The following is a 27,755-nucleotide window of genomic DNA, read 5'->3' on the forward strand; positions in this document are numbered from 1 at the left end:
GTCTACCTCCACCTCTCACAGGCGATTTATGATTACTTGGTCCAATACCCTCCTCAAACAAGGCACAAGTCGGCGGCAGTCGCGCGCAGATGTCGTAGTTGAGTACCAGGATGCAATGATTTTGTGCAGGGTTTGACTCTTGGTCTACTACTTCTAGGGCGATCTTGGATTGGTGTGAAATGGGTATACCGATCACATAAACGAAATATAGGGCTCTTTTGTATCTTTAAATGAAGATCATCTGCAGACTGGGACTCTCCAGCTTCAAGACGTCCTATGGCAACATTAGGTATCGCCATTTTCCAATAAGTCGACAAACGCAGGACACAATGTTGTTGCACATGATTGTCACAATTCTGGTGTTATGTTGACGACATTTTCGTGCAGTGTAATAAAAACTGCTGTGCAAATTTTGAAATCTTTAAAACGTTTGCTTTTGTCTACAACACCAGTTAACAAATATGTAGTTGATTTCGTTCTATCAATTCTTGCAATTGCACTGAATGCTTAACGAATAAACAAGCTCAAATCCTCAAAATCAGCTATTTTCTTTTGTTATAAGAGTACAGTAAAAATTTCTTATGACATTGTTTAGATAAAAAGCAATTCTACACATGAATAACTGTTTAGTTGTTAGTGTAATCACATGATCAAGTCATGAGTAGTGATAAACTTTCCGAGTTTGTTAAGTCTACAATCAACAAATGAAAGGGAAGTATATGTAAAAATCGATATTAGCCATGAACATTGGTTTATCAATCCCTGAACCATGTTATTTTTCCTTTCTGTCCAACTCTTTCTGCAATGCTAAAACTTTACATGAAGCAGATCTAGATTTAATGCATACAGAAGTTGAACGAACATGAATACATGATACGTTCTATGTTTACAACTTCCTTTTCATCTTTATACGACGTTTCAGAGCTACGGCTTGCTTGTCATTCACTTATTTTTTTTATTGTAATAAAATTTGAAACGTACAACTGGCTGAGCTGCATCCACCTCATCATCACTTCTTCTTAAAGGAGTGAGTGAAAGACTTTAGTTTTACACCGCACTCAGCAATATTCCAACTTTATGTCACCCGTCTGTAAATAATGGACAATCCATTGATCAACAGCATGATCATCGATCTACGAAATTGGGATACGATGACATGTGTCAACCAAGTCAGCGAGTCTGACCACCCGATCCCGTTAGTCGCCTCTTACGACAAGCGTGGGTTACTGAAGATCCATTCTAACCCGGATCTTCACGGGTCAAGGTCATTGCACCAAGTTCTAAATGCCACTTAAAGCGGTTACCCAGGAGAACAATATCGTGTTGAAAACTAAGCATCATAGTCCACACAGCTTTTGGATTCAGAATTAGATACAACCGCGGGTTTATCTTAGATAAGTTCATCGTCCACCCGCGTGTGAAACATCCATACATCATAGAAAAGTACTTTTTTCAAAATTGCAAAAACAGTTTAATTGGTTTTTATACTATATTTTAGAAACGGGCTATTTACAAAAACTATCTCACATCATTACTGTAGATCAGATAGGACTGCACTGAAACATGTATATGTATCCAGGAAAGTAAGGCGCCTTTTGCGTAGAAGATGCGTACTGATGTTTAATCCGTGTGTCAGCTAACGATGATATGATATGATACATGGTATGATATGATATGATGTAATATGGTGTGTTATGATATGATCTGATACGACAAAGTATGTGTTATGCGATGTTATATGATGCGATACATTTTGATGTGATATGACATATTGTGATGGGAATATATTATTCTTTTCTATGATATTGTGTACTATGTTCTTGTATACTATGGGCCTGTGGCCTTCAGTATGAATAAGATTGAACTAACGATGATTGCGTGAATCGATGCCATGAACCACTGATTCGATCGTCAGACAGTGCTGTCGGCGTGAAACAACATGCACTCACTTCGTGAATAACACAACATGGCACAAACAGCAGGACTAATGTGTGTTTTATGGAATACTGTAAGGTGTAATGTTGCGTTCTCACATTCTCGAGATCTCGAGCTTTGGAAATGAGATAAATATGCCCAATGCGCGAGAATCTCGCGTTCTCCCACTTGTGGAACATTTAACTCGTTTCGAAAGGTCGCGATCGCGAGAACGTGAGATTGTGGGAATGTCCCTTACAGTACTCCATAGCATTCAGAGACGAACGGCTCGATCTTTATCATAACATGGATTGGTTTTAAAGTGGGTCATGTCAACACAATGAACAGGTGAGACAAGCGCTCACTGAAACTGCTTACCCTCACGTCAAAGTCCAGCCAGGGGTACATGCAAGGCGGTCTCACACAGCAGCCAGACACCAACGCAGGTAAACATGTACATTAATTAATGTTCCAACGTTAAAGCACCTCTCCTCATTACCTCGAACACAGGGATGTTACCAGTAAAATGCGTGTGAACTGTGTGTGTTCTACCCTCACCACACACCCAATTCTACCCTGATGACACACACCCAATTCTACCGTCACCACACACACCCAATTCTACCCTCACCACACGCACCCATTCTACCCTCACTATACACACCCAATTCTACCTTCAACACATAGATCCTCTTTTACCCCACCACACACACACACATCAAACCGAAACATGAGTCTCATTAACCTATTCAGACAATGACCTACTTTTCAGCCGATCCGAATTTTCTCGAGTGAAAGGGAAAATAGACATTATGGCTACACTGAATTCCAATATTTTGTTTAATAAGAAAATGGTATTTATAAATGAATTCTAATTATAAACTTTAATAACATCGTATTTCTATATTTTATGGCGAGGTGTAGGCAGCATGACCTTAACTAAGACGTCACAGACTGCCCCTGGTGGATGAGGTCGTAAAATGATTCACAATGCACCTGGCACACTGGTTACATCTGTTATGTGTTTTTTGCGCTTATTCAGTGTAGTTCTGTGACGCACAATGTGATTGATGAGGTCGTAAAATGATTCACAATGCACCTGGCACACTGGTTACACCTGTTATGTATTTTTTGCGCTTATTCAGTGTAGTTCTGTAACGCACAATGTGATTGATATAATATCAATTCCGTACCAGACCGCCCAACCTTCCTAGCGGCAGAGCCTCGTTTTGAGATTTCAACGATTTCCAGGTTTCCGTTTGTCAGAGCTCGCTGTACGACAGAGCACGCTGCATGACGTGTTTGCAAGGATTAGACGGAGCGTAGTGTTGCACTATACAAGTGCTTAGATGTGTCATATTATACTGATTTATATTTATGTATCCAGTTAAATGATTTGGTCTCAAAATTCTGGACTGGTTATTGTACTAAGTTGCACAAGAGGACGGAACCCAGTCAACAGGAAACGAGACTGTTGTGTAATCAATGTTTTGACTTGTCTACCTTCAACACACACACCCAATTATACCTTGACCACACAGACCCAATTCTACCCTCAACACACAGACTCAATTCTACCCTCACCACACAGACCCAATTCTACCCTAACCACACATACCCAATTCTACCTTCAACACATAGATCCACTTCTACCCCCACCACACACACACATTCTACCTTCAACACACACACCCAATTATACCTTCACCACACAGACCCAATTTTACCCTCACCACACAGACCCAATTCTTCCCTCACACACACACACACACACACACACACACACATTCTACCTTCAACACACACACACTATTATGCCTTCACCAATTCTACCTCACCACACAGACTCAATTCGACCCTAACCACACATACCCAATTCTACCCTCACCACACAGTCCCAATTCAACTCTCACCACACAGTCCCAATTCTACTATCACCACACAGACCCAATTCTTCCCTCACCACACAGTCCCAATCCAACGCTCACCACACAGACCCAATTCTACTCTCACCACACAGACCCAATCATACCCTCACCACACGTCCAATTCTACCCTCACCACACAGTCCCAATTCTTCTCTCACCACACAGATCCAATTCTACTCTCACCACACAGACCCAATCCTAACCCTCACCACACAGACCCAATTCTTCCCCCACCACACAGACCCAATTCTACCCTCACCACACAGACCCAATTCTACCCTCACCACACAGACCCCATTATACCTCTCACCACACAGACCCAATTCTACCCTCACCACACACACACCTAATTCTACCCTCACTCACCACACATATACAATTCTACCCTCACCACACACACACAATTTCTACCTCACCACACACACACACACACCCCTCACACACACACACACACACTACCCTCACCACAGACCCAACACACACACACATTCTACCCTCACCACACACACACCAATTCTACCTCACCACACAGACCTAATTTTTCACACACTCCTCACCACACACACACCCTACCCTACCCTCACACACCAACTCCCTCACACACAGACCTATATTCTACCTCTCACCACTACCTAATTCTACCTCACCACACAGACCCAATTCTACCCTCACCACACACCACCCATTTCTACCCCTCACCACACAGACCTAATTTTAATACCTCTCACCACACACTCACACCTAATTCTACCCTCACCACAGACACCCAATTTACCTTCACTCAGACATAACCAAGTCTCACCTACTTCTACCTCACCACACAGACCCACTCTAATTCTACCTCCTCACCACACAGACCCAACTTCTACCCTCACTACTAACACACACACACACACATTCTACCCTCACCACACACACCCAATCCTACCTCACCACACAGACCCATTCTACCCTCACCACACACACCCACTCCTACCCCTCACCACACACACCATATTCTACCCACACACACACACACACACACCTAATTTATTCTACCCTCACCACACACACCCAACCCTGACACCTCACCACACACACACCTAATTCTACCCCTCACCACACACCCACCCATTACCTCACCACCTCACCACACACACCCAATTCTATTTCCTCACACACACCCTCTTACTCCTACTCCTCACTTCCACACACACCCAATTCTACCCACACAATTCACCCTCTCACACACAGACAACACACACTACTTTCACCACACAGACACCAATTCTACCCTCACCACACACACCCAATTCTACCCCTCACCACACAGACCCAACACACTCCTAACCTCTCACACACAGACACTTCAATTCTACACATTCACCACATAGACCCACCTTTCTACTTCTACCTCACCACACAGACCCAATCCTACCTCTCACACACACACCTAATTCTACCCTCAACACACACACACCCAATTCTACCTCTCACCACACACACCCAACCTTCCTCACCACACTCACCACACACACACACCCAATTCTACCCTCACCACACAGACCCAATCCTCACACCACAGACTCACACACACACACACACCTATTCTACCCTCACCACACACACCCAATTCTTCCCTCACACACACACACACAATTCTACCCTCACACACACACCCAATTCTACCCTCACCACACACATACACCTACCTACCCTCACCACACACACCCAATTCCACCCTACCCTCACCACACATTACTTTCACCACACTTTCCTCTACCCTCATCACATACACCATTCTACCCCTCACCACACCACATTCTACACCTCACCACACGTACCCAATTCTACACCACACAGACCCAATTTCTACCCTCACCACACACACATCCACATCCCTTCATCACACACAATTCTACCCTTCACCACAGACCCCACTTACCCTACCCTCACACACAGACACCCAATTCTACCCTCACCACATAGACAATTCTACCCTACATAGACCCCTACCCTCACCACACACCCAACTACCCTCACACACACCCAACCCTAGTTTACCCTCACACACACTACCCACTACATTAGACCTAAATTCACTGCCTCACACATAGGACCACACACACCCAATTCTACCCTACAACACACATACCTCAGCACACACAAATTACTATTCTACCTAACCACATCCATAGACCAACACATTTGTGTACCCTCACCACACACATACCCACCTGGACTCTACCCTCACACACACATACACCCAATCAACTACCCTCACCACACATATCGAGTTCTACATTCAACACAGACACCCAATTCTACCCTAAACACACATACTCAATTCTATCCTCACCACACTCACCCAATTCGACTCTCAACACACCCATGTGTACCCTCACCACACATACCCAATTCTACCCTCACAACAGACACCCAATTCTACCCTCACCACACATATCGAGTTCTACATTCAACACACACACCCAATTCTACCCTAAACACACATACTCAATTCTATCCTCACCACACCAAATTCGACTCTCAACACACCCACCCAAGTGTACCCTCACTACACACACCCATTCCACCCTCACCACACACACCCAATTCTTCTCTCACCACACACCCAAATCTACCCTCACCACACACACCCATTCCACCCTCCTCACCACAATTCTACTTTCACTATATAGACCTAATGCTACCCTCACCACATACATCTAAGTCTACCTTCACCACACAGACCCAATTCTACCTTCAGCTCACACACAATTCTACCTTTACTGCACACATCCATTCTACCTCCAACACACAGACCCAACTATACACTACCTTCTACCCCTCACACACACCCAATTCTTACCTTCACCACACACTTCCCAATTCTACCTTCACCACACATACCCAATTCTACCTTCAGCTCACACACAATTCTACCTTTACTGTACACATCCATTCTACCTCCAACACACAGACCCAATTCTACCTTCACCACACATTCCCAATTCTACCTTCACCACACATTCCCAATTCTACCTTCACCACACATACCCAATTCTACCTTCACCACATAGACCCAATTCTACCCTCACCACACACACCCATTCCACCCTCGCCACAGACACCCAATTCTACCTTGACCACATAGACCCAGTTCTACCCTCATCACAACCACCCAATTCTACCTTCACTACATAGACCCAATTCTACCCTCACCACAGGTACCCAATTTTACCCTCACCACACACACCCGATTCTACCCTCACCACACATACCCAATTCTACCCTCAGCTCGCACACAATTCTAACTTTACCACACACATCCATTCTACCTCCAACACACAGACCAAATTGGACCTTCACCAAACATTCCCAATTCTACCTTCACCACACATACCCAATTCTACCTTCACCACATAGACCCAATTCTACCCTACTTCACACACCCCATTCTACCCTCACCACAGACACCCAATCCTACCTTCACCACATAGACCCAATTCTACCTTCAGCACACATCCCATTCTACCCTCACCACAGGTACCCAATTCTACCCTCACCACACACACACAATTCTACCCTCAACACACACACCCAAGTCAACCCTCACCACACATACCCAATTCTACCCTACCCACATAGACCCAGTTCTACCCTCAATACAAACACAATTCTACCCTCAACACACACACACACATACACACACACCCCACCCCCAATTCTACCCTCACCACACACTTTTGTCCAATCCACCACACCACAGGAATACTAAAGGAATGGCACAGCAAATGTTTCGAGCATTTAACTCTGAGCTCCAGATTGTCTTTAAGCGAGTGTTATGCTCGGCCCGAAGTTTGTCTTGAATCTGGACACTCTGGAGCTTGTCTCGAACTTGCATTCCCAGAGAGATGTAGGCCTGATCTTCCACAAGATGCTCAATAACCCCCTCCCACCTGTCACTTGACCGATCCATCATAATTACCATGCTTCGTTTCAAATGAAGAGTATTACATTTGTCGAGTCCAAATGTCATGCCAATACCATTAGATAATAATAGTCCACTTATATAGTGCCCTTCCAGGATGAATATCTTGCTCAAAGCGCTAAGCAGGAAAGGGAGTGTTCAGGCAAATGCTTGACGGAACAAGGGAGTCTTGAGAGATATCCGGAAAGAAGAGTAGGTTGGAGTACGTAGTTCTTGAGGGAGAATGTTCCACTGACAGGCTGTTGAATGGGGAAAAGCCCCGGCCGTTGTCCATAACTACACAGTTTGATTTTAGACACAGAGAATGGCAGTTGTGATTCTGAGCAGAGCGATCTGGATGGAATGTAGGGCTGGAGGAGGTCACAGAGATAAGATGGAGCAATATGAGAATGACACTGATAATCAAGACAGAGAAGTTTAAAATTGATTCTCTGTTGAACAGGAAACCAGTGAAGTTCTTTGAGGATCGGGGTGATATGGTCTGATTTTGGGGAGAGTGAAACAAGTCTGGCTGCTTTGTTCTAGATTGATTGCAATCTTCTGATGACATTTTTTGGAGAACCGGCAAGGAGGTTATTGCAATAATCCATCCTTGATATTGTTAGTGAAAGGGTAAGTGTTTTCGTAGCATCCTTAGTCAGACATCTTCTAATTTTGCCAATGTTTCTTAGCTGTAGCTGACAAGATTGAGAAAACTGACTAACTTGTTTGTTCAAGTCAAGGTTTGAGTCTATAACTATGCCAAGGTTCTTCACGCTGGCAGATAGGAACTAACGGGTCTCCAGTTTGGATGGTGTCAAGCCGACATTTGTTGCATCTACTAGCAAGGCCTATGAGTACCGACCCAGTCTTCTCATCGTTGAGGTGAACTTTGTGTTCTGATTCATCCATGACTTTGATATCTTGACAACAAGTAGAAAAAGGACTCGATAATAATAATGATTAATCTTATTAATATTTTTGATTGTTCCTATTGATTATTGCATTGATTTGTTTTACTTTGTGAACGTAGTTAGTTTTACAATACAATTGTTAGATACAGCGCAATTTTTAAGTCGCTAAACAATGCCTTCTTCTGTGACTTTCCAGCTTCCCCTCTGTGTCGAGCAGTCTCCAGCAGTTCCGGCTTAGTTGTCTACATTTCTTCACTACTAAGGTAAATTGAGCATGTACTGTACATGGCGTTAAGTTGCTTCATCAGCATTCCATTCCGTAGTAATGCTTTCAAATAAATAAATGTACATGTCTGTTTCCTTGATTGTTTAGGCGATCAGTTGACATCTGTTATTATATTAGATTCATTAGTCATTGCTCCCTAAACACATTTACTGATATAGTCAGAATTGTACAATACATTTAACCTTTGCCCAAAGAGCATATGTTTCCATTAATTATGAAAGGGATGTTTTCATTTTTTATAGTAGATAGACTCAAATGTTCCGTTTTTATCAATATTTAAGTCTTTGTCCTTATCATCTTCCCAACTTATTGTATCAAAAAACACATTGAACCAATAAAACCAAAACTTCTTACGTCTTTGCCACTAGATGACTCTGTCATCTCAGCGTTAAAAAAACTATTTATGACCTTCAGTTAGCCATGTTTGTTCAATTAGTTGTAGGACCTATGTAAAGTTTTCTCAATATTTTGACCTTGTATTAACCACACTTCTATGTTCTTTTCTAATGCATTGTTGGAACTGCAAACGTCTTTAAAATTGCTAGACTGAGAAAGCAAAGGCTGCAAGATTTACGCATTTTCCATTTTCATTCTTAGAGAAAATTTGAAAGGAAATATCCGAAATAGATCAGCTATGGACATACTATATTTGGAAGATGTATTGACCAAAGTATCTCTTGCAGGATGGGAATCCCTCTCGACAAAGACAATCGGAATATAGTGTACATATGGCTTTTAACAACAGAACCCTTCCGTGCTGGCCACGCATCTCTGCAACTGGGCAATAAGAAATATATCAGCTGGTGGCCCAAGGAGGATAAGATTTTACAACGGTTAAAACCTTCCTCTGGAATTCCTCGCACTTTTGTAGAAGACGTCGAAAGAGAGGATTCACTGCCAACCTATGCGGTGATTATACCTGAGAACCACAAACTGAACGAGGTGGCTGTTGCGCAGTGGTGGGACAAGTACAAGTCCTCGGGCAATTGGGATGCCCATCACACCTGTTGTTGGGTGGTCAAGAAGGCTCTTTCCGTTGGGCTAATAGATGCATCTTTTACATTTGATATGTCATTCAGCGTTAATGATACATCCAACCTATTCGACTGTGTCATGGAGATACCCGGTGTTGAGTTTTACAGAGGGTCACATGTACATTACTTTCAGTTGGGTTGGAAACTCTTGAAAGTAATTGAGTCGACATTTGGAAACCAATTTGAAATACTACAGTCACTTTTGAAAGCTTTCTCAAGAGTCCAAATTATATCTTACAAATATAACCCAGATGTTAGCATTAGTTTGTTTGCATGTTTGTTTACAGCTGTTTGTCTGTTATGGCTGCTTAACAAGGGTGTGCCACAGACTAGAAATTTTTGGAGTGCTGTACGTATGATACTCTATACATTTTAATATACTCTTTCAATGTTCATGTTGATTGTGAAGGGGAAACTGACAACCTGATTACTTGTAACAGACTTGGAATGTTTAGTTAACCTCCGTGCGGTTTCGATGCATAGCTGTCTGAAAAGTATGCAAACAGTACACCTGTACTCCATCGTAAACTTGCTTAATCTTACGTCGTGATGGGCTCAGATTTGGAACCATACCTGGAAACTGTTCACAGAGCATGTATACGTTATGTATCCTTCAGGGATATGCTTGCAGGAAGTCTGATTTAGAAATTTGTAGTCGTTAATTTTTTTCTCTGGTGTGTATCAAATAGTAATACAAATATATCTCTTCAAATGATATGAAATTTCTTAACAAATGGCACCATTTCACTTGTTGTCATGGCATGTCTTCGGAGACGTCTGAAAAAGACGACATTGTTATTATGATTAATAAATGTCTCATCTAATTTCCGTTCTTTGAATAGAAAATCTATTATTCAGATTGATACACAACCGAGCCACGGTAAACAGCCACTGTTGAAATAAGAGCACCCCAGGACTGGTCAATACAAAGACCTATGCGTCTTTGTTCAAGACTCCTTCCAGTCTTTATTAGTTAACTATCTGAGCATTGTTAAATTCACTATCAACAAATGAAAGGGAAGTATATGTAAACTCGATATCAGCCATGAATATCAGTCTCTATCGCGCTTCCCGGACCAGATAGTTTTCCCTTTTCATCCCACCCTTCAGGTTTTCTGAATTCCACGTACCTGAATGAAGCAATTCTGATTTACTTCAGAATCTCAAGTCTGACAGGGGTTCTTAACTGGAATTATTTGTTTCTATCAAAATTCAATATATTCAGAGACTAAGCCTCTGTCTGCCATGAATATTAAACAATAAGGATACAGTTTAACCAATCAAGGCAAACTGTGCGATCTTCCTCATCAACGGTTTAGGTAATATAGGAGTGAGTGAGTGAGTTTAGTTTTACGCCGCACTCAGCAATATTCCAGCTATATGGCGGCGGTCTGTAAATAATCGAGTCTGGACCAGACAATCCAGTGATCAACAGCATGAGCATCGATCTGCGCAATTGGGAACCGATGACATGTGTCAACCAAGTCAGCGAGCCTGACCACCCGATCCCGGTAATATACGAGCAGGGTGGAGCTATCCAGATCATTCTGCTGTCATGAATGCACACGTTGCTCAAGGGCATCTGTATATACGTATTCTTACTTCCTCTTCTTTTCTTGTGGAATGTAAATAGCATTTGATTCTTTATGTTTAAGTTATGTTTAATGGGTGGATTGATAACATGACTATTTGTTACTTGTATTTGCTTGTTCATCGTCCTCAGTCATTTCAGTCTTATCAATGATGAGACAGTAAATGTGTATCCACGTTTAGGCTTGTATAATGCACTCCTGTTGTATACTAAAAGCTATTGTATGACCTGTCGAAAGGGAAGCACGGTGTTCAGTAAAGCGAATACCGTAGTCACTCTAACTTAATGTATATAACGTATCTTCAGAGGACGTTCAAGTGAGCATTCGATACAATCACGGGTTATATCGGAGGCAGGTTCGTCGTCCACCCGGGAAACACAGAAATATGTTTTATAAATTGCAAAAACGTTTGATGGCTTTTTATAACTTTATTTTGGAGTCAGGTTATATATAACAATTATCACATATCATTAGTGTAGGTATGAAAGCGTTGTATTGAAACATATACGTATATTTACATTTGGAAACTGAACTTACATGCATGATAAACAAAACTGCTAGGTTTAACATCCCTTTCTGTTGTGTAGTTGCTCCATGAATTAAGTACTGTACACGCAAATATAAAATGCAGTAATGGTTCTATATATTTATATATATTGTCTCATGCCTTGTGGTTAAAGCCTCCGCTCGCCACACCGAAAGTCCCGAGCTCGATTGCCCACATCAGTTCACGGCGTAAAACCTCACTCACTCACTCACTTGTTACTTGACTCCTCATGCGAACTATCCATCTCGACTGTCGGGGCGGTGGGGTAGCCTAGCGGTTAAATATCCGCTCGTCACGCCAAAGACCCGGGTTCGATTCCCCACATGGGTACAATGTGTGGAGCCCATTTCTGGTGTCCCTACCGTGATGTTGCTGGAATATTGCTAAAAGCGGCGTAAAACGAAACTCTCTCATCTCGACTATATTTGCTGTTCAAAGTCTTTACTGCAGGTGGGGAAATGCAACCGATGTTATCTCATACGTTTGTAATCAGCAATGCTCCAGCTATATGACGGCGGCCTTATAATACTCTGATCTGGACCAGACAACCCAGTGATGGACACAATGAGCAACCATCCACGCGGACGGAGTACGACGATACTCAGTCAACGAGATCACCGATGTCTATACCCTGATTCTTTGAAAATAGGAATGAAACGTGTGTAACACCTGCTTCTCCACCGACTCTAATGAAGTTGTTGGATGAAGAATGACGTTAAAGGCGAGTGAGTGAGTGTATTTAGTAGAACAGCGTATTGAACAGTATTCCAGTTATGTCATACGTCACAGCACGTGAGCTGGATGTGGGAGGAGAGTGATGCAGATCTTATTTTATTTACCACAGGTACTGTGCCTACACGCCAAAAACACACTCTGTCTTTCTGATATACGAACATAGGTTTCTGGTAGACGAAAGGGGAGCAACTCTTAATCTGAAGGAGAAAATGTGCTGTACATACTCTCCTGCAGCGGAAAACAGAAATCCTTGGTATACTATAAACTGTAAAGGGACTTTTGATGATGATAATGATGATGATGATGACGGCAACGACGTGGAGATGTTGACGACGATGATGATGTTTTCTCAGCTATCTGGGATGAAGGAAAGGACAGTGACCATTCTAATGAGATATTGATGAAGATGTGATAGCAATGAGTGAGTGAGAGAGTTTAGTTTTACGCCGCACTCAGCAATATTCCAGCTATATGGCGTCGGTCTGTAAATAATCGAGTCTGGACCAGACAATCCAGTGATCAACAGCATGAGCATCGACCTACGCAACTGGGAACCAATGACATGTGTTAACCAAGTCAGTGAGCCTGACCACCCGATCCCGTTAGTCGCCTCTTACGACAAGCATGGGTTACTGAAGGTTCATTCTAACCCGGACCTTCACAGGTCTGTGATAGCATTGAATGGACTGAGGTGAAGTTGAGGGCAAAGGGAAGAGAATCAATGTGACAAAGAAAATAGTATAGTGATGGTGATAGATGGGAGAGTTAGTGGTTTAGGCTAGGACATCGTTGAGGATGGACTCTGATAAAAGGGAGATATTCGTGTTGTCGTAATTTAGTGAATGAACAAGTTGAATTTAACCAGGTTTTTAAGGGCATTACAGTTATAACACGTCTTACCTTAATGTAGTGTGTGTGTGAGAGAGGGAGAGAAAGATAAGGGGGGGGGGGTGGTGTTAGGGCCCAGAGATGATTTGTGTGTGCGTGCGTGCGTGCGTGATTCAAAACCCAAGATCAGACCACTATCGTAACTGAAAGTTTAGCGTTCAACGGAAGCTGGGTGAGTGGCGCTTAGTGAAGGTTCATGGGAGTTTTGGTCACATTTGAAACCACATGATCCTCGTCTTGCACGAAGGTTGAATACACATAATTGTCACAGCTTAGTCAGATGCGTATATTGGTCATCCAACACGATTTCGTCGCATCCTTTAACATTGGGGGAATACCTGAAAAGAGGTGAGTGAGTTAGTTTAGTTTTACGCCGCTTTTAGCAATATTCCAGCAATGTCACACATTGTACCCATGTGGGGAATCGACCCGGGTATTTGACGTTACGAGCGAGAGCTTTAACCACTAGGCTACCCCACCGCCCCAATATCAGAAAAGACCAATGTCAGTGCGATTCAGAATCGCTTGAAGGTACCATTTCACATCGGCAAAAGTACTGCAGTATATGGTTGAAAGTCACACATCTACAGTTTCAATTACACACTGCTGTGTACATTATATGTCGTGGTTTAACCAGTCAGAATCGGTTTGGCAGAGTTCCACGAAAGTTGACATAGTTTGGGGATGTACACGGTTTGGGTGGTGAGTGAGGCGGCGGGGGAGACTGAAGGCTTTCTGTAAAGTCTGGTGGGTACCACACAGACAGGGAAGGGGGAGTCAGATCTGCTTGATACCCGGTACTTTCCTTAAAGACATCCGGGAGGGTTAAGCTTTTGCTTCTTCTTCGTTTGTCTTCTGGAGGAGATCGACCAGAATCAGGCGATGTGCCTGTCTTCATGTATACATAGACACTCCTGGAAGAGCAACTTGGACCAGAGAAAGATTTTCTTCTTATGGGATCTCTAAATTTGATGTCCTCATTCTCAAATTCAATTATCTTCAATGATTCCTTTGATTCCCACCATCTCCCCGTGAAGATGTTATCAGTCTTGAAGCCATCGACCTTTAATGAGTGATTAGATGACAACCAATCCCTATTGCATGTGCCGTCTGCCTTCAGAAGATCTCCCTTAAAAGATTGTTTGGATAGACGCCAATCCCCATTAAAGGGTGAGTTAGCCTTGAGACTATCTTCCTTCAGTGATTGCTTTGATTTCCGCCATGCCATCTTGTCTTCGCTCTGTGAAACTGCGGAGGTTAAATCGTCGTCTTTGAAGACATCATCATCGATGCTGTCTCCTTTGTTTAAGGATTCTGTTGACTTCCACCATCCCCCTTTGAACAGATCTTCAGCTGATCCAAAGGATTCATCATGGTCTGAAATGTCAATCGATGGCCTAGGTGGAAGGGAAAGAGGGCTTCGTAGTGGTTCACAAACTGAATGTGTTAAGCGTGGTTTGATTCTCTCTTGTTCTGGTCTCTGAATTTCATTTGTCATTATTTCTACTTCAGGATTTGTCCATAACGGAGGACAACGGGCTACGGGTACCGACCTGTGCCGATCAGTCCATCCCCTGTGACTACTTCCTGAGTGGTCATCAACCAGGTATGATGTACCCGGGGGGACACAATTAGAGCTTCTTGTTGAGACGTCTCTTGTAGATTTGTTCATGTACAGGTAGATGGATGTGTTGAGGTCTCTGCCAGTTTCAGTTGCAGTAGATGCGTCTTCAAGACATTCCTCATAAATGTTGCATTCCGTTCCTTCTGGAGATGAATCAAATTCATCTTGAACCAAAGTATCAACCGGTTCATTTGACGGCTTCAGACCGGGTTCGTTCGACGTCTTCAAAGGATCTTCCAATGATAAAGAATACGTGGGGCTTAAAGGTTGTATTTTGATTTTCCCTGGTGTTGGTGTGCTCTGTGTGACGCCCCCTTCAGATGTCTCTCGTTTTGACCTCCTGGAACGTGTCCGATGTGACTTCTTTATTCTGGAAAGCATATACCAATGGTCAGCATAAGGGGTTGCATATAATAACTATAACAAACAATATTCGAGTTTAAATCCTCATTTTATCAGTCGATAAATATATAGCGTCAACGTCACACTAAACATGGACTTACAACGATGTACTTCTTGAACGTTTACAGCTTTGGCGAAATCGTGATCTTGAATCATGGACAGTGATCACTATCGGGACTATTCGCATCAAATTCCACGGCTTGGTCACCCCAGTCCCTTACCACACATGGGTTTTATGCCGCTTTTAGCAATATTCCAGCAATATCACGGCGGGGGACACCGGAAATGGGCTTCCCTCATTGTACCCATGTGGGGAATCGAACCCGGGTCTTCGGCATGACGTCCTACTAGGTTACCCTAAACACGCTTGAGTGTATGGCATGCGGTGTTCACCATTGTTCAATGATGTACCTATCGCAAGACTTATTGTAATGCTGGAGTGTATGGCATGCGGTGTTTCACCATTGTACAATGATGTACCTATCGCAAGACTTATTGTAATGCTGGAGTGTATGGCATGCGGTGTTTCACCATTGTTCAATGATGTACCTATCGCAAGACTTATTGTAATGCTGGAGTGTATGGCATGCGGTGTTTCACCATTGTTCAATGATGTACCTATCGCAAGACTTATTGTAATGCTGGAGTGTATGGCATGCGGCGTTTCACCATTGTTCGATGATGTACCTATCGCAAGACTTATTGTAATGCTGGAGTGTATGGCATGCGGCGTTTCACCATTGTTCGATGATGTACCTATCGCAAGACTTATTGTAATGCTGGAGTGACTGCTACACACGCATACTATTGTCCGATCAGCTTGTATCACTGGTGATATTCAGTGACCCATTCATACAATGTTAGTCCCATTGACATGAAACTGATCTTGTGGGATAACCGTTTTTTTCTTTGGCGGTGATGTTATATTTACGGCAAAATAACAAGTAATTAGAACTGATTTAGTTGAACATTTGAAAATGTCTCGCACGTTGCATTACAGTGACAAGGTACAGACACCAGTTATTTGTTTGTAGAGTGTTGTGCAGAGTCACTCACCTGTCAACTAGTCCTAGTTGGAAACACATGACTACAAGGAGCAGGATGACGATAACACTCCCTGCCAAACATATCAGGACTAGAGCGGTTGTGTTAGTGTCAATCCCCATTCCCCCAGCAGGAATGTGATTACTGCCTCCTGTAAAAAAAAAGCATATTAGCAAGTGAGTGTAGTTATACGGCGATTTTAGCAATATTCCAGCAATATCAAGGCGGGGGTCACCAGAAATGGGCTTCACACATTGCATCCATTTAGGGAATCGAACCCGGGTCTTCGCCGTGACGAGCGAACGCTTTAACCACTTGGCTACCCAACCGCCTCCATAGGTGTGAGTGAGTGAGTGAGTGAGTGAGGTTTTACGCTACTAGAAGCATTATCCTTGAAATCACTGCGGACTCACTAATTAAGTGTCTCACACGTTGTACCTTTATGGGTTTAAAAGAAAGGAAGTTCCCCATGACGAGCTCGAAACAACGCTTCAACTATTAGGCTTTTAAAAATTCATGTTTTCCTTAGTAATTATGTGCTAGGGAAAATGTTGTATTAGAATACCATCAAATGTGTGTGTGTAACAATGTTTGTTTTATTTGTTGTTTAACGCCGCACTCAGCAATATTCCAGCTATATGACAGCGGTCCGAATATAATCGAGTCCGGACCAGTCAATGTATAGATCAACATCATGAGCACTGTCAAACCAAGTCAGCGAGCCTGACTACCCGAACCCGTTCGTCGCCTCTTCCGACAAGCTCGGGCTGCTGAAGATCAATTCTAACCCGGCTCTTCACGGGTGATCATGAGTGTTTATACGTACATGTGACGAGCAAAGTCTGTCATTACGTTTGTCCTTGAGAATGTGCAGGTTCCTTTATATGGGCATCGTTAAGGAAACTTAGACATCTAGTTATCGATGAAGATGCGTAAAACACCCTGTCCCTGCATTTTTGCATGTGTTTGCGATGGGTAGGGCAGGACACGCTTATCTGGGTTTTTTTAACATTTCATAGTTATTCATAATTCATGTTCATGAATAGTTTGAATCTTCAGAGAACAATAGTCTCTTTCAGTGATGATTATAGCCTAGGGGTGTTTTTTCGATTTGTATTTAAAACATACTCATGCCAATAATGGTTGTCACCCCCTCCCCACCCCAACCCCCACACACCCACCCCTCTCAATTAAAATTTTTTGAAGGGGTGACAACCATTATTGGCATGAGTATATATAGTCCCATTTACCGATATCTTACCGTTGGTTAGTGTTAGTTTCGAAAACGTTCAGTTTAAAATTCAAGTTGTCAGACTGTCTCTTAATAAGCATTTCAAACGAAATATTTCCTGCTGTTAAACTGAAAAATATTTCCCGTTTACTATCTAGACTTAGGAATTAAGTTTCATGCACTGTTATACTCTTAAAATAGTTACACGGGAAAATATCAAGGTCACTGATAATGAGCACAGCTAGTATCTTGAAACACGTGATAAACTAACTCGTTAATCCCAGACACGGCTGGGACAAATTTGTTTAATATTGTTTGTAAATATTGGATGTCAGCATGATTCTGTACACATATATACAAAGACGATGTGGTTGCCTGGTGCATAACTCTAGCTTCATTACGCCTAAGAAACGGGTTCGATTCTTGTCATATCTACAATGTGTAAAGCCTATTTGTTATGTACCCGGATTCGTAATATAGCTGAAATATTGTTAAAGGTGGAGTCAGTCCGTACTCACGCAATCACTATATATTATTAAAATCACAAAACATTATATTTACAGTTTTGAATTACCTGTCATATTGGTGTCCGACAAAGACTCGTACTAAGAATACACATTTTTTCACACAACTATTTGAGATTACACTTTCTCATCTCAGTAAAGTAGCGCTGGCTGAGTGGGTTAGATAGCCGATTTTGCGTTCTTCCGGTTAGGTGCCTGACTCTGAGAGACTTGTTTCGAATACCGGATAGGAATCAGAACAAAACAACTAGTTCTAGAATTTGTAATTTGGAAGAAAGTGTAATCCCCAAAATAATATATGAAACAACTGACCACTTTCTGAAATGACAATGTGCATTCATACAGAACGGTGTTACGATTTTTATCGTTATAGAAAATGCCGAAACGGTCTCTCGATATCGTGGGACGTTAAATCGATGTTAAGTCATAACCAAGCACCCTAAATCATGTCTGTGGCACAGCATTATTACAACACTGAAATTTTACTGGGAGGAGTTGTGTACGCATCATGGGCACAGTTCCTACGAACCGGAAGTGACACGCCGTTTTCATGTTCTGTCCTTCCGGTAGCACTTGGCAAGGACTCTATACTACTTTCACTAGAACATCACGGCGGTCCTAAAAAAATTGTTTTTTTCTCGAGGAATGTATACAGATAAACAGGTTTTGGCGTCCATGTTCAAATACATCGCAGCCTGGTTCCCAGAGTTTGCTGCGCTGAAGCAGGCTGAAATACTTCCGTGTACTCATAGCTTAGAAACTGAACCAGTGCTACTTAGATGCCCTGAAGATGATCCGTAGTGATGAAATCTTTCTTTGAATTCGTTGGGTGAATTTGGCTGGACGTTCAGTATGTTTGATCTTACATAACTGCGTACATGCACACGGGTGTTTGTGTACGTGCGTACGGAGTGTTTGCCATTCGTAACTACTCGTGTCATTCCGGCAAGCCGGATGGCGTCTTCTTGTAGGTCATGGAACGAGGCGAGTAGTTACGAATGAGTGTTTGCGTGTGCGGATCCCTCCTGTACTATTCCAGACACGCTTGGTGAGTGAGTGAGTTTAGTTTTACGCCGCACTCAGCAATATTCCAGCTATATGGCAGCGGTGTGTAAATAATCAAGTCTGGACCAGACAATCCAGTGATCACCAAACATGAGCATCGATCTACACAATTGGGAACCGATGACATGTGTCAACCAAGTCAGCGAGCCTCAACATCACTCTAATTTCAACTGTTGTAATGGAAACATTGAAACATGGCAAGAACAAAGAGAACAGCCAACAGGAAGAGGGTGAGATCACCCACCCCACCACCCTGTTGCAAAGTGTTGAGAAGACATTGCCATCGATTTGCAAGAATACCAATTGCATTCTCCACGACTCTCATGCTCTGGAGATCCTGTAGTTAGCAATCAGTTCAGCTTCTGACAGACCTCTTCTTGAGTAGGGTTTCATTACATATTGACGAAGGGCAAATGCATCGTCTGCAAGTATGAAGTAAGGCATATCCAGATCATCATTTGGCAATGGTTCAGGTTCGTGCAAGCATATGTTGCCATCTTCTATACACTCCTTCAACTCTGAGGCATTGAAGATTTGTCCATCTGACATATGACCCAGGCATCCGACGTCCACCCATAGAAATCTGTAATTAGCGTCTACAATGGCCAACCGGACAATGAATAAGAAACCCTTGTACTTGTGGTAGGGGCTTCCACTACCATGTGGCTTACGAGTCCCGATGTGTTTTCCAACGACCAACGAAGGCACCAACAACATGGGGGAGATTCCATCTCTGCTCGAATTCCAGACTGATGGTCGTCCAATCCCCTTGAGTGACAGGACATGCAATCACTGTATCCTTGAAGTGGTCTACAATGGCTTGGCACACCTCTGGGAGAAAGATGGCTATGGCGTGTCTTGACACTCTGAAGTGGTAGGAGAGGGAGGGGTGCTTGTCTCCAGAGGCTAGATGCGTTATGGTAACTGCTAACTTCAGACCAGGGTGCAGAGCTTTCCTGAAGTTGGTGTCTTTTTTGGCAAGTCCGGGAGACGGGGAATTAAGCAGTTCATCAAACATATGGAGGGATTTGCAGATTGATTAAGAAAGAAGACGTGTCATCGAATCTGAGTTCAGATAAGAACGGACGTACCCAAAACCGATTCTGTTTCTTCTTCTTCTTGGTGCCTGGTTCCTTCCGTATTGATAGATATCTATCTCCAATCCCAAATGTTGTTGCAGCAGAAGTAGTTGTGCAGCTGTGAGCATGTTGGTAGATAATAAGAATCGGCTGTCATCGTCAGCTTTCATAGCCCAGAATCGGGACCACTTTGTGGTTTGGAGGCCGATTTTATGTGTCTTACTCGGCAATTATACGTACTGTACTCGGCGTCGATCGGTAATCTTTGTGTGTAATCGGCAATTACGGCAATGAGTCTTCGATATCGTAAGCTTTACATCACTGTGTCGGCGAGCATCATGAGGAATCGGAAGTGAATCGTAGATATATCGCCGTAGAAACGTGATTTAAACGTAGCCAATCGACCAATACTTGGTGAAATCGTATCAACAATGGGTGCTTAATCGCGGTGTTATCGGCATTTATACGTAAGTCTACAGTCTCTTCATCGTCCATTACGATGGTTAACCGTAGATACTGCGTAGAAAAGGAAATATAAACAAAAACTGGCCGATTGAGAACGATAATATCGTAGGTGACGAATCGGCACTAGTCGGAGTAGCTAGTCTTGATAGGTCGTAGCCCAGTGAAATGGGGGCATTAGCGCTTAGGTGAACTTCCCTACCTTAACACAAACTTAAGGCAGTCTTAGCACTTAGGTGAACTTCCCTTCCTTAACACAGACTTAAGGTAGTCTTAGCGCTTAGGTGAACTTTCCTACCTTAACACAGACTAAAGGGTAACTTAGCGCTTAGGTGAACTTCCCTACCTTAACACAAACTTAAGGTAGTCTTAGCGCTAAGGTGAACTTCCCTACCTTAACACAGACTTAAGGTAGTCTTAGCACTAAGGTAAACTTCCCTACCTTAACACAAACTTAAGGTAGTCTTAGCGCTTAGGTGAACTTCCCTACCTTAACACAGACTCAAGATAGTCTTACCGCTAAGGTGAACTTCCCTACCTTAACACAAACTTAAGGTAGTCTTAGCGCTTAGGTGAACTTTCCTACCTTAACACAGACTAAAGGGTAACTTAGCGCTTAGGTGAACTTCCCTACCTTAACACAGACTAAAGGTAGTCTTAGCGCTAAGGTGAACTTCCCTACCTTAACACAGACTCAAGATAGTCTTACCGCTAAGGTGAACTTCCCTACCTTAACACAAACTTAAGGTAGTCTTAGCGCTTAGGTGAACTTTCCTACCTTAACACAGACTAAAGGGTGACTTAGCGCTTAGGTGAACTTCCCTACCTTAACACAGACTAAAGGTAGTCTTAGCGCTTAGGTGAACTTCCCTACCTTAACACAGACTAAAGGTAGTCTTAGCGCTTAGGTGAACTTCCCTACCTTAACACAGACTAAAGGGTAACTTAGCGCTTAGGTGAACTTCCCTACGTTAACAAAGACTCAAGATAGTCTTAGCGCTTAGGTGAACTTTCCTACCTTAACACAGACTAAAGGGTAACTTAGCGCTTAGGTGAACTTCCCTACCTTAACACAGACTAAAGGTAGTCTTAGCGCTTAGGTGAACTTCCCTACCTTAACACAGACTAAAGGTAGTCTTAGCGCTTAGGTGAACTTCCCTACCTTAACACAGACTAAAGGTAGTCTTAGCGCTTAGGTGAACTTCCCTACCTTAACACAGACTAAAGGGTAACTTAGCGCTTAGGTGAACTTCCCTACCTTAACAAAGACTAAAGGTAGTCTTAGCGCTTAGGTGAACTTCCCTACCTTAACACAGACTAAAGGTAGTCTTAGCGCTTAGGTGAACTTCCCTACCTTAACACAGACTCAAGATAGTCTTAGCGCTTAGGTGAACTTTCCTACCTTAACACAGACTAAAGGGTAACTTAGCGCTTAGGTGAACTTCCCTACCTTAACACAGACTAAAGGTAGTCTTAGCGCTAAGGTGAACTTCCCTACCTTAACACAGACTCAAGATAGTCTTACCGCTAAGGTGAACTTCCCTACCTTAACACAAACTTAAGGTAGTCTTAGCGCTTAGGTGAACTTTCCTACCTTAACACAGACTAAAGGGTGACTTAGCGCTTAGGTGAACTTCCCTACCTTAACACAGACTAAAGGTAGTCTTAGCGCTTAGGTGAACTTCCCTACCTTAACACAGACTAAAGGTAGTCTTAGCGCTTAGGTGAACTTCCCTACCTTAACACAGACTAAAGGTAGTCTTAGCGCTTAGGTGAACTTCCCTACCTTAACAAAGACTAAAGGTAGTCTTAGCGCTTAGGTGAACTTCCCTACCTTAACACAGACTAAAGGTAGTCTTAGCGCTTAGGTGAACTTCCCTACCTTAACACAGACTCAAGATAGTCTTACCGCTAAGGTGAACTTCCCTACCTTAACACAAACTTAAGGTAGTCTTAGCGCTTAGGTGAACTTCCCTACCTTAACACAGACTAAAGGGTAACTTAGCGCTTAGGTGAACTTCCCTACCTTAACACAGACTTAAGGTAGTCTTAGCGCTAAGGTGAACTTCCCTACCTTAACACAGACTAAAGATAGTCTTAGCGCTTAGGTGAACTTCCCTACCTTAACACAGACTAAAGGGTAACTTAGCGCTTAGGTGAACTTCCCTACCTTAACACAGACTAAAGGGTAACTTAGCGCTTAGGTGAACTTCCCTACCTTAACACAGACTAAAGGGTAACTTAGCGCTTAGGTGAACTTCCCTACCTTAACACAGACTAAAGGGTAACTTAGCGCTAAGGTGAACTTCCCTACCTTAACACAGACTAAAGGGTAACTTAGCGCTAAGGTGAACTTCCCTACGTTAACACAGACTAAAGGGTAACTTAGCGCTTAGGTGAACTTCCCTACCTTAACACAGCCTAAAGGGTAACTTAGCGCTAAGGTGAACTTTCCTACCTTAACACAGACTAAAGGGTAACTTAGCGCTTAGGTGAACTTCCCTACCTTAACACAGACCAAAGGGTAACTTAGCGCTTAGGTGAACTTCCCTACCTTAACACAGACTCAAGATAGTCTTAGCGCTTAGGTGAACTTCCCTACCTTAACACAGACTAAAAGGTAACTTAGCGCTTAGGTGAACTTCCCTACCTTAACACAGACTAAAGGGTAACTTAGCGCTAAGGTGAACTTTCCTACCTTAACACAGACTAAAGGGTAACTTAGCGCTTAGGTGAACTTCCCTACCTTAACACAGACTAAAGGGTAACTTAGCGCTTAGGTGAACTTCCCTACCTTAACACAGACTCAAGATAGTCTTAGCGCTTAGGTGAACTTTCCTACCTTAACACAGACTCAAGGGTAACTTAGCGCTAAGGTGAACTTCCCTACCTTAACACAGATTAAAGGGTAACCTAGCGCTAAGGTGAACTTCCCTACCTTAACACAGACTAAAGGGTAACTTAGCGCTAAGGTGAACTTCCCTACGTTAACACAGACTAAAGGGTAACTTAGCGCTAAGGTGAACATCCCTACCTTAACACAGACTAAAGGGTAACTTAGCGCTAAGGTGAACTTCCCTACCTTAACACAGACTAAAGGGTAACTTAGCGCTAAGGTGAACTTCCCTACCTTAACACAGACTAAAGGGTAACTTAGCGCTAAGGTGAACTTTCCTACCTTAACACAGACTAAAGGGTAACTTAGCGCTAAGGTGAACTTTCCTACCTTAACACAGACTAAAGGGTAACGTAGCGCTAAGGTGAACTTTCCTACCTTAACACAGACTAAAGGGTAACTTAGCGCTAAGGTGAACTTTCCTACCTTAACACAGACTAAAGGGTAACTTAGCGCTAAGGTGAACTTTCCTACCTTAACACAGACTAAAGGGTAACTTAGCGCTAGTGTTGTTTTGTACAACAACACCTAGGTACACAAGTAAAACATGGTCGGCTGATGACCCTCAGCCTGCCTTGGTTAGGACATAAAATATCCAGTGTTAGACTTTTAGCATAGGGTAAATCAGATAACAATTCGGTCGCTTAGCACATGGCTTGCTCTTGAATGGATTGGATGTTCAGATTTGCTGACTTTCATTGCGCGTCTCCCGAATACGATGGATTGGAATGTGGCCTACGGGTGGTCTTGTCCAGATTAAATTATTTAATGCCGTCATACTATAGCTGTAATATGGCAAAAAACAATATCACTTGCTTCATGACGGTGTTACCATATACACCGAAAACATCGCGTCTATTGCAATAAAGAAATTCTCAATCCATAAAACGTGTTCTTCCTGGTCATGCCAAAAAACAACATTCCTATATGCAACGAAGCCTCGTTAACTTAAGTGAGTAAGTGAGTAAGTATGGTTTTACGCCGCTTTCAGCGTTATTCCAGCAATATCACTACGGGGCCACAAGAAATTGGCTGCACACATTGTACCTGTGTGCGAATCGAACTGGGTGACAAGTGAACGCTTAAACCACTAAGCTGCCCCACCGCCCCTCGTTAATTTTCAGATCCTGAGTCTCGTTATATATAGAAGCGAGTTATCCGTAGATCGGGACAAGCGGAGTACAGATATGAGACCACTGAGACGATTATACTGTTGAGTCCAGAAAAGTACAACCGCCTCCGTGGTGTAGTGGTAAGAGCGATCGCCTGGAGAGCGGAAGGTCGCAGGTTCTTTCCCCGGCCGCGTCATACCAAAAGACGTTAAAATATGGTACTTGGAATTACTGGGTTCAAGGAATTGTCGGCTCTGAGTAAGTACAATGTGTCTGAGTGGGGTATTCACGCTTACATAATTGCGGTATGCTATCTCAGTGAGCTGGCACTATAAAACCAGCGTAAGTCTGGGCTAGTACAAGCAGCCACACATACACACGCATGCACGTCGTCATATGAGCGAAATATTATTAAGTACAACGTTGAACCCCATTTCATTTCACATCTCCCCCCTCCTCCCCCCCAAAAAAACAAAAAAAGTACATCGGCTCAGGAAACGTCGACATAAAATTTCATTGAAGCTCCAAACTCACGTAACACTGAAACTCGATCCCACTCATTAAAGCTAATTCTGGCAGTGGTTATAGATTAATTTCTTTGTCTTGGCTGTAACTATGAATAGTAAACGCAATGTAATATTGTTTAAATGAATTGTCATGTGTTTTATTTTCCGCATGTGTGGTACAATATGTAAAGCCCATTTCTGGTGTCACCCCTACCCCCACCCCCACCCCAATTGCTGGACTATTGCTAAAAGCGGCATAAAACTTACTCAGCGTTATCCCCTACATCTATTCAACACATATGCAATGCAGTGCTTTGTTTCTTTCAACAATATATGATAACCTTAAGGGAAAATCCAACTTCTCTAAATTTGTTGCCATACCTGTAGAAAAAGCATTTCTGGGTATTATCTATAATCTAACGATAGGGGGTTTTGGGTTTAATGATTTTCGGTAGGGTAGCCTAGTGGTTAAAGCGTCCGCCTGTCACGCCGAAGCCCCGGGATCGATTCCCCACATGGATACAATATATGAAGCCCAATTGTTGGTGTCCCCGCTGTGATATTGCTGGAGTATTGCTAAAAGCGGCGTATAACTAAACTCACTCACTCACTTAAAAGAGTTTCGTCCCTTTGACGTGCCAGGCTCCTATGCTCGGAGACAAGACTTCACATTCGCATCCATTATACACAACATGCATGTCTCGTGTTTTATCACAGTGTCTTTGACTGGCAAAACACTGGGGTTCCAGCACCATTCAGACAGGCTGTGAAATGCGACTATACAAAGCGATGCCAAACAAATTGATTCTCTTACTTAACTAACAACTGCTTTGGATCACACGGTGAGCTACTAACTACAAACACGTAGTGCAAGTAACCGCGTCTAATAAACCATTATCTCTATTATATTGAATGACATGTGGTTTGAAACACCGTTAAGACTTATTTACAATATGAAGTTCTTATGTTAGGCATAGAGGTTTTTTCTCGATTAAAACAATAATCTACTCACATAAACCTTACTGCATGCTTCCTTGAATCCGTCCTGTGTTTCAACATGAGCGTCAAGTTAGAACGATTAAGGGTCCAAAACATCGCCTTGCCTGCCACAGGTCTGATGCAATATGCCGGGTGTTGGATTTCAATATGAATATTTACTTACAGGACATAACAAGGAAATGTATACCTGAAATCGCCGTGGAAGACTGAAATTTGCTTTAATAGTGTCCGTGTCATAACAAAACAGAAAGCGTCACTACACACATTTTAAAGAACAGCCCCATGGTAGCAGGTACAATGCTCTACACCGCAGACTAACTTTTAGTTTATAAATATATATTGTTTTTAATAGAAATAATTCCTTTTAAATTGGAAAGGAGCCCCAATGAGATGGGAGATTCAGAACCTGAGGAGTGAGTGAGTTAAAATTTAACGTCACATCGGCAATATTAGAACCTGAGGAAACAAAGACTTGCAATAAAGGCTTTAGCATTGCAATATTCCAGCAACATCACGGCGGGGGACACCAGAAATGGGCTTCACACATTGTACCCATGTGGGGGATCGAACTCGGGTCTTCGGCGTTACGAGCGAACACTTTAACCACTAGGCTACTCCTTGCAGAAAGAGCTGGGCGGAAGGTAAAATAATGCGGTTTTAAGGACTGTGAGACAGACTAACCTCATTGCAGCTGTTGCAGTGCCTTTGATGGTTAGCGTCTTCGCTCATGCCACAATTGTTCAATGCTGAGTGAGTTGACATTCATCGTCACAATGGCACTATTTCAGCCATATCGTGACGAGGTGAGGTGAAATTGGGTTTAACGTCGTGCTTGAGAATATTTCGCTCATATGACAACGTCATATCGTGACGAGAGAAAAATACACGTCAATAACAAATATATGCGAACGGTAGAAAAACAGCATAACTAGATTATCACATTAGTTAGAGAGCATGTAAAATATACACAAAGAACTTAGTTAAGCACCGCCTCACATATCTCACGATTTTAACCCTTTGGAGG

General features: G+C 42.8%; 2 protein-coding genes across 7 annotated transcripts; one reads left to right on the forward strand and one right to left on the reverse strand.

The window, feature by feature from the left end:
- The first annotated feature begins 2,036 nt into the window (after nt 1–2,036).
- Nucleotides 2,037–10,849, forward strand: LOC124275429. 5 transcript variants are annotated; one of them, XR_006898283.1, is made up of 5 exons: nt 2,058–2,360; nt 8,255–8,424; nt 8,576–8,676; nt 8,902–8,968; nt 9,675–10,849. XR_006898283.1 is itself a non-coding variant. In XM_046710995.1 (3 exons), exons 1-3 carry the CDS (start codon nt 2,321–2,323, stop codon nt 10,399–10,401), a joined length of 834 nt encoding a protein of 277 aa, XP_046566951.1. In that variant the 5' UTR covers nt 2,078–2,320; the 3' UTR covers nt 10,402–10,849. The 5 variants fall into 5 exon arrangements, 1 of the variants encoding a protein (XP_046566951.1); XR_006898285.1 differs by lacking the exon at nt 8,255–8,424 and having other exon boundaries at nt 2,037–2,360; nt 8,484–8,676; XR_006898284.1 differs by lacking the exon at nt 8,255–8,424 and having other exon boundaries at nt 2,044–2,360.
- Nucleotides 10,850–13,501: 2,652 nt separating this feature from the next.
- LOC124275430 lies at nt 13,502–26,857 on the reverse strand. 2 transcript variants are annotated; one of them, XM_046710997.1, is made up of 4 exons: nt 26,756–26,857; nt 16,870–17,008; nt 15,706–15,781; nt 13,502–15,660 (listed from the first exon to the last, which is right to left on the reverse strand). In XM_046710997.1, the coding sequence occupies exons 2-4, from the start codon at nt 16,977–16,979 to the stop codon at nt 14,425–14,427; spliced, it is 1,422 nt and encodes a 473-aa protein (XP_046566953.1). In that variant the 5' UTR covers nt 16,980–17,008; nt 26,756–26,857; the 3' UTR covers nt 13,502–14,424. The 2 variants fall into 2 exon arrangements, with proteins under 2 accessions (XP_046566953.1, XP_046566952.1); XM_046710996.1 differs by having other exon boundaries at nt 26,745–26,857.
- Between the last annotated feature and the right edge of the window lie 898 nt (nt 26,858–27,755).

Source organism: Haliotis rubra, unplaced genomic scaffold (genome assembly GCF_003918875.1).
Source record: "Haliotis rubra isolate DU_JTF1 unplaced genomic scaffold, ASM391887v1 Scf2, whole genome shotgun sequence".
In the NCBI taxonomy this organism is placed as follows: domain Eukaryota; kingdom Metazoa; phylum Mollusca; class Gastropoda; order Lepetellida; family Haliotidae; genus Haliotis; species Haliotis rubra.

What these genes read in the sequence shown, in the direction of transcription:
- LOC124275429 (XM_046710995.1), top strand. Translation starts at nt 2,321, where the DNA reads ATGCAAGGCGGTCTCACACAGCAGCCAGACACCAACGCAG. An exon ending in GCAGCCAGACACCAACGCAG is followed by an intron (nt 2,361 to 8,901) that starts GTAAACATGTAC and finishes GTGACTTTCCAG; the next exon opens with CTTCCCCTCTGTGTCGAGCA. An exon ending in TACATTTCTTCACTACTAAG is followed by an intron (nt 8,969 to 9,674) that starts GTAAATTGAGCA and finishes TATCTCTTGCAG; the next exon opens with GATGGGAATCCCTCTCGACA.
- LOC124275430 (XM_046710997.1), bottom strand. Translation starts at nt 16,979, where the DNA reads ATGGGGATTGACACTAACACAACCGCTCTAGTCCTGATATGTTTGGCA. An exon ending in CAACTAGGACTAGTTGACAG is followed by an intron (nt 15,782 to 16,869) that starts GTGAGTGACTCT and finishes TATGCTTTCCAG; the next exon opens with AATAAAGAAGTCACATCGGA. An exon ending in GGGGCGTCACACAGAGCACA is followed by an intron (nt 15,661 to 15,705) that starts CCAACACCAGGG and finishes AGCCCCACGTAT; the next exon opens with TCTTTATCATTGGAAGATCC.